Source organism: Zosterops lateralis, assembly GCF_965231275.1.
Source record: "Zosterops lateralis genome assembly, chromosome: 8".
Lineage (NCBI taxonomy): Eukaryota > Metazoa > Chordata > Aves > Passeriformes > Zosteropidae > Zosterops > Zosterops lateralis.
Window position 1 is genome coordinate 14,243,901 of NC_139768.1, and position 7,173 is coordinate 14,251,073.

General features: G+C 56.7%; 1 protein-coding gene across 1 annotated transcript; it reads left to right on the plus strand.

Annotated features, from left to right (window-relative positions):
- Positions 1–1,677: 1,677 nt before the first annotated feature.
- On the plus strand, positions 1,678–5,886 carry GOT1 (glutamic-oxaloacetic transaminase 1). The gene is made up of 9 exons (XM_083866955.1): positions 1,678–1,847; positions 2,132–2,313; positions 2,871–2,994; positions 3,179–3,291; positions 3,515–3,619; positions 4,179–4,329; positions 4,465–4,630; positions 4,759–4,901; positions 5,185–5,886. Exons 1-9 carry the CDS (start codon positions 1,733–1,735, stop codon positions 5,322–5,324), a joined length of 1,239 nt encoding a protein of 412 aa, XP_083723081.1. The 5' UTR covers positions 1,678–1,732; the 3' UTR covers positions 5,325–5,886.
- The last annotated feature ends 1,287 nt before the right edge of the window (positions 5,887–7,173 follow it).

A 7,173-nucleotide genomic window follows, 5' to 3' on the forward strand; every position in this document is an offset into this window, starting at 1 on the left:
CTGGGCATGGGAGGGGGGCAAGGACCCAAACTGGTTTTCAGAGGGATCTTGGCTGGGTTAACAAAGGGAGTTTTGCAGACAACCTTGGTTGTCTGCAAAAGCATTTGGGGACAGCATGGCCTTTCCCGTCCCGTACCCCCGTGTTTCATGTCACTAAGTGAGGTGTGTGTGGTCTGTGCCACGCTGTCGGGGCTGGTTTTTGCGACATCCTTCCCAAAGCCTTTCTCAGATGTAGCAGGGCTGCGGGGGATTCTCACAAACTTCAAAAGCCGCTCGAGATAAGGAGGCAGGTTCCTAACGGAGCCTCCACTCACTTGGGGGGCACCGACCCCTCTCCCCGGGAAGACGCAGGGCCAGCCACGGGTGGGATGCTCCAGCAGCTCCGGGCCGGGCCGGAGCCGTGGGTGCTCTCCCCGCGGGGTTGCGGGATCAGTGGCGGGATGGGCGGCGGGATCAGCGGCGGGATGGATCAGCAGAGGGATGAGTGGAGGGATCAGCGGCGGGATGGATCAGCAGAGGGATGAGTGGAGGGATCAGCGGCGGGATGGGCGGCGGGATCAGCGGCGGGATGGATCAGCAGAGGGATGAGTGGAGGGATCAGCGGCGGGATGGATCAGCGGCGGGATGCGCGGGCCGGCTCTGCCCCCTGCCGGCACCGCCCGGCACCGCCGCGCCCCGGAGCCCCGGGGGTCCCCGCGGGGTTGGAGGGCGGCCCGCAGGAGCCACAGAGGCATGGTGGGGAGCGCTGTGCCCGCGCCAAGGGCGAGGAGTTTGGCGCATGGATCAGTGCCGTGTGCCGAGTTAACCAGTGCTAGCGGAGACCCTCACAGGTGACCCCGGGGGTCTCCCCGGGGCTGGGAGGTTCTCGGTGCTCAGCCCACAGCGCCTGCCCTGCAGGTGGCTGTGAATGAGGGGAGTGCCTTTGGAAACACCCACCATCCTCACAGCGTCTTGCACCCGCGTCACTGCAGCCCCGGGATCCCCCCGCCCCTCGGGCACTGCGCCCCGGCCCGTCACACGTGGGGATGGACCCCCGACACCTTCCTGCATGCCCCGAGCCTCGCACCTCGGCACCTCCTGCACCCCGGGCACAGCACCCCGGGCACAGCATCCCAGGCACAGCACCCCGGGCACAGCACCCCGGGGCTGCGTTCACCCCGGCTTTGCGCCCCAGGGTTGATCTGCTGCCCCGGGTGCTCAATGGAGACTGTGCCGTGACCCCGAGCACCGCACCCCCGAGCACCGCACTCCCGAGCACCGCACTCCCGAGCACGGCCGCAGGGCAACGCTGCCTTGGGCACGGCATCCCCCGCAGCACCCCGCACTGCACGGGGCATTACACCCCGGGACCGTCCCCCCGTCTCCGCAGCTGCGGGACTCCCTCAGGTCCCGGGGGGCACGGCCATGGCCCGGCGGAGCGGCGGCCCGGGGAGGAAGGCACGGCCATGGCCCAGTGGAGCCCCGGCCCGGGGGGGCCCGGCCGGCCGAGGGCGGCGCCTGCGTCCTCGCGTCACCGTCCCCGCCGCCGTGGGCCGCGCGCGCCGCGCCCGGAGCAAGGCGGGGCGGTGGTTGGCTGGCGGCGGGGGCGGGGCCGAACGCGGCGCGCCGATTGGTCGCGGCCGGCGGCGGCCCCGCCCCGCCGGTGAAGGTGAGCGTCTCCTCCAGCGGCGCGCGCCCCCCGCACCGGAGCGGAGCCGAGCGGACCGGAGTGGGCCGCAGTGGCTGCGCCGCCATGGCCGCCTCCATCTTCGCCGCCGTCCCCGCCTCCCCGCCTGTCGCCGTCTTCAAGCTCACGGCGGATTTCCGGGAGGACAGCGACTCGCGGAAGGTTAACCTCGGCGTAGGCGGTGAGTCCGGGGCTTCGTTCTGCTCGGTGGGGCCATTCCCCGCGGGGCGGGCCGGTCGGTGCCCTTGCGGCGGGCCCCGAGCCCCAAAGGTCACCGGGCCGCGGCAGGAGCCCGGCCGGGCGCGGGGGGGTGAGCGGGCAGCGGCGTCCAGCGGCGTCAAGGTCGTGGGGCAGCCCGGCGCCGGCCAGGCCGCTGTCCTCGGTGTCCTGGGCCGGTCTCTGGGGGGCGGGCGGCGCAGCCGTGTGTCCCCCCGGTGCAGCAAGGACGGCCCTCCCTTCCCGCAGCCTACCGCACGGACGAGGGGCAGCCATGGGTCCTGCCGGTGGTGAAGAAGGTGGAGCAGATGATCGCCAACGACAACAGCCTGAACCACGAGTATCTGCCCATCCTGGGCCTGCCCGAGTTCCGAGCCAACGCCTCCCGTATTGCCCTGGGCGATGACAGCCCCGCCATCAAGGACAAGCGGGTATGTGGTGCCCGGAGAGCACTGGGGTCCCTGGGGTGGGCCTACAGCACACTAAGTAGAACAGCACAAATGTATAGAAGTCTTGCATTTTGGCAGAATTCGGGTGTTTCTCAGACATGGTCTTTCTTGATTGTAGCTTACTTGATGAACTCATGCACCTGAAATTGTTTGTGCAAGTAGTTGTGGTTTGTGGAAAAACCAAACGTGGCCTGTGACTGGGATCTGTGTTTTGCTTCATCTTTTAATAGTTTCCCCTACAGGAAACCCAAGTCAGATAATGTACCATCTTTCCTGAAATAAACTACTAGCTGAGAATCTCTTCTGTGCCAAAATGTAACAGGAATGGTTGGAGTCTGTTTATAATGGTAGAAGTTGTCAGGATGGGCCTGAGCACTGAAGGAGGTTGAAGACCACTGAAAGTGGATGGCATTCTGACTGGGCTGACCCCAGGGGACACGTTTGGGATCCTGTGTCACTCTTGCAGGCACCTCTGCTTTCTGTGTGCTGGTAGCAGTGCTGAGCTGTGTGGACAGTGCTGGCAGGGGTGTCTATTGCAGGTTGGAAGTGTTCAGTCCCTGGGTGGGACGGGCGCCCTGCGCATCGGTGCCGAGTTCCTGAGGCGCTGGTACAACGGCAACAACAACACGGCCACCCCCGTCTACGTCTCCACTCCAACCTGGGGTGAGTGCTGCTCTCAGGGAGCCCTGTGGGTCACTGAGGGAGGAAGGAACAGCCCTGCTCCTTGCAGGAGCCTGGGCACTGAGGGAGGGGCCTTCTTGTGTGTGTAATGGGAGATGCTGGGGCTGGAAAAGGCAGCTTGCTGGAGATAGGGTGTCCTTTTCTGAGAAGTTATTTCTTTCCTCAGAGAACCACAATTCTGTGTTTATGGATGCTGGCTTCAAAGATATTAGAACCTACCACTACTGGGATGCTGCCAAGAGGGGTCTGGATCTCCAGGGCCTACTGAATGACTTGGAGGTGAGTAAAACTGGCATGAGATGGGCTGACCATCTGATGGGAGACCTTGGGCTGAGCTTGGTGCTGTACTGTCAGTACCTGTAGCTTGCTAGGCTCTGGTGTGCTGAGAAGTGGATCACTGCAAAAGAAGCTGTCGTTGCCTAGAGTAGCTCCAGGCCTCTCCCTGTGCAGGTGCCTGGTCTTGTCAATGTGTGAATGTCACCAAGACATGTTCTCTCCTCAGAAAGCCCCGGAGTTCTCCATTTTCATCCTCCATGCCTGTGCACACAACCCAACAGGCACAGACCCTACTCCCGAGCAGTGGAAGCAGATTGCTGCTGTCATGAAGGTATGGGCTGCTGCTGGGGCTAAGGGAGTACTGAGGGGGCAAATAGCTCTTGAGCCAGCCAGAGCATTTGTATCCAAAATGGGCTTTTGGGGAATTGTATGAGATGTGGCAAAAGCTGAAAGAGTCACACAAGGCAGGTGTTGAAGGGAGAGGTGGACAACAGAATGCTGGTTGTCTGTGCTCATAGGAGACATGCATTGCAGTTCTTGTTGTGCCTCCAAGTTCTTGTTTTTACACTCTGGGGAATGAGCTGTAGTGAGGTTTTTCCCTGCTGGAAAAATTATCCACAGGCAGGTGCTGGATAGTAGCATATGAAGTGGTGCACTTCTTTTGTGGTCAAATGCAGTTTTCTCCTGCATTGACTTTTACTGACCGCTTTAGTCTTTCTGTTGTTTTACCTCAGTAGAAAAAAAGTATTTCAGTTTGGTGTTGCTGGACCATGTTTCCTTTGAACTCACACAGAAACTCAGTCATCATTTTTCCCTCCTATGGGTACTGTGGGGGGTAAAAGAGAGGTTGTGGGGAGGGGATTTCCCTCTAACACTGTTCCTCCTTGCAGCGCCGGAACCTGTTTCCATTCTTCGACTCAGCGTACCAAGGGTTTGCCTCTGGCAGCCTGGAAAAGGATGCCTGGGCTGTGCGATACTTTGTCTCCGAGGGCTTTGAGCTCTTCTGTGCACAGTCGTTTTCCAAGAACTTTGGGCTCTACAGTGAGTGTCTGGCAGTAAGCTGGCCCAAAAGCATCACACCCAGACAGATGGGGCTGGCATGCTGAGGGGTGGGGAATTCTCTGCTTTGCCACGACATGCGGAACCAGTGGCTCATGTACCTTGGCTTGTCCACAGATGAACGGGTGGGGAACCTGACTGTGGTGGGGAAGGATGCAGACAATGTGCAGCGTGTGCTGTCCCAGATGGAGAAGATTGTGCGCACCACTTGGTCCAACCCTCCGTCCCAGGGAGCGCGCATTGTGGCAACTACACTCGCTTCCCCGCAGCTCTTTGATGAGTGGTATGTGTTGCCAGGGCTGGTGGGAGAGGGCAAGGGTGGGAAGCTGTCTCCCTGAGTGTCAGTCTTGGCCACATGGCTTCAAACCAAATGGGTGCCCATCCTCATGCTCTGCTTCCTGCCTGCTGCAGGAAGGGCAATGTGAAGACAATGGCAGATCGAGTCTTGCTGATGAGGTCAGAGCTGCGGTCTCGGCTGGAGGCCCTTGGCACCCCAGGCACCTGGAACCACATCACAGAGCAGATTGGCATGTTCAGCTTTACAGGGCTGAACCGTAAGTATCAAGTGGCCTGTAGAAGGGAGGAGATTGGGTGGGGACAGTTTTGCTGTGGGTGAACTGGGCTGAAGCAGTCCAAGCAGGAATCTCTCACTCTCGCTGGAGTTTTGGCATCACTGGATCTGTGGCTGGGGAGGGATGAAGCATCACACAGTATTTTAATGGCCAGTGCTTGAACTTTTCTGCTTATCGTGAAAGATTCAGGCATCCTTGACTAGTTCTTTGGGCTTTTCTTAGCTGTAGGTCACTGGTCTGACCTGATGTCCAATTGTTTCCCCAGCTAAGCAGGTGGAGTACATGGTCAAGGAAAAGCACATCTACCTGATGGCTAGTGGGCGCATCAACATGTGTGGTCTAACTACCAAGAACCTGGACTATGTGGCCAAGTCCATCCATGAAGCTGTTACAAAAATCCAATGAAGCACATGAACAACCAAACTTACATAAAGTCACCAAAGCTATAGTCTGTAGTCTATGTCTTTCTCTGCTCATGGCTTGCCTTTTCCCACACCTCTTGGGGTTTAATAAAGATGGGAGCAGTAGCTCAATCAGGGATAATCATCTTCTGACATTTTTTAAGTGGTCCTTGCAATATGGTAAGCCAGTGCCCCCAGGAGGTGGGGGCAGCATGAGTCACTTTGGTTCTTGTTTCACATCAGCAGCCTGGTCTCCAGGCCCTTAGAGCTGCATCTTTAGCACATCCAAATCAACTCCATATAACTGATCATTTTGATCATGGCAAAGTCTGGTGCCAGTGCAATGCACTGTGGGATAACAGCACAGTGGTTGGGATCTCACGTGGCTTGTGAACTAATGTCACTCAGTAGTATTTTGGGGAGGGATAAAGCTGTTGCTAGCTCCCTCTCTCCACACATACCATCCGTTCCCAATTTCTGAGCCTTATACGAGCAAATATTTGTAATTGTGATAATTGCTTCTTTGTGTTGCTGACATAAAATTAAACCTTTGTCTCTGAATGCTACCCCTGCCTTGTGTGATGTCAAATCTTCAGACCATATGAACCTCTCCCCAGGCCGAGGTTAAAGCCTCAACATCCTGGTTTGTCCACTTAGCTTGTTTCAAGGCTGTCCCTTTCTCTCTCTTAGGGTGTGTTGCATCTCTGATGATCACAGCCACTACCAAAGGTGGGGGGTCTTACTTGGGAGAATGTTGTTGAGAGCTCCCTGTGACTACATGAAGCCAACCAGTTCCTCCTGTATTCGTTTTGTGTTCTTTCTGCCCTGTGCTGCCCAGCTCATCCTGCCTGTCTGTCTGTCTGTGGTTGCTTTCTGGATGGTCAAGTGTTTCCAGCCATTTGGCCATCCCTCCCTGGCCCAGGGCTCCTGGGCTGTCCCTCGGGTGTTGAAAAGCAGATCTCTTCTGTTCATCCTTCTCAGCAGGCCCCTGATGAACCACCATCTACTCCCACTGGCTTCAGCAGGGCCTGCCAGCAACAGCCTGTGTTTCTGGCACTGAAAAAGAGCTGGGACCATCTGTTTCTGCTCTCTGCAGTCACTGCAGATCTATTTCTGAGCTGACAAAGCAACATCCTGACAGGATTTTGTGAAGAAAGGGGACAGCTCTTTTCCTTGTGTCAGGGAGCAGTAGTCACTGTTACTCTGATGGATTTGCTTGTGCTGCAGCTTAGAAAAGGCAAAAATGGTGCCTTATTGCCTTGTTGTATTTGCACAGAATGCATGGGATCCCCTGTTCTTTTTGAGTTAGTATTCATGTCATATGAGAGAGTGAGCCAGAGGCAGCCTTTCCTCCTCTCTGCAGGTGGAGACCTTTTTCTCCTCTTGGTGTCCATTCACAACAGTGGTGGTGGGGAAGTGGTTAAAAGGTGACTTCTAGGGGTGATCTCAGGAGTAGTTAAGGAACCAATTCTGCTTTTGTTATTTATGATATTTGCTTACACTTCTGCCCTCACAGACCTCCTAGTGTGAAGGCTGGCCCACCCCATGTGATCGATACCGGTGTTTTGCTAGTCCTATGGGCCTTGTTTTTCCTAGCAAGTGACCTAAATTTCTCCTTTTCTGTGGTGTAAGCTCATTATCAATTATCCCATTTACCATGGCAACAGAGAACAGATTATTCCTTTCCTCTGTACAACAGCTTTTTATGTATTTGAAAACTTCCTCTCTCCACATCCCTCACCAGTTAAGTGACTCTCTTTCCTTCAGCCTTTTGGGTAGGTTGTTTTCCAGCCCTTGCTTTCTTCTGTCCACTTTTCAATTGCTGTGTGTTTCCTTAGAAGGGCAGTGCCCAG

What these genes read in the sequence shown, in the direction of transcription:
- GOT1 (XM_083866955.1), top strand. Translation starts at nt 1,733, where the DNA reads ATGGCCGCCTCCATCTTCGCCGCCGTCCCCGCCTCCCCGCCTGTCGCC. An exon ending in AGATTGCTGCTGTCATGAAG is followed by an intron (nt 3,620 to 4,178) that starts GTATGGGCTGCT and finishes TCCTCCTTGCAG; the next exon opens with CGCCGGAACCTGTTTCCATT. An exon ending in CAAGAACTTTGGGCTCTACA is followed by an intron (nt 4,330 to 4,464) that starts GTGAGTGTCTGG and finishes GCTTGTCCACAG; the next exon opens with ATGAACGGGTGGGGAACCTG.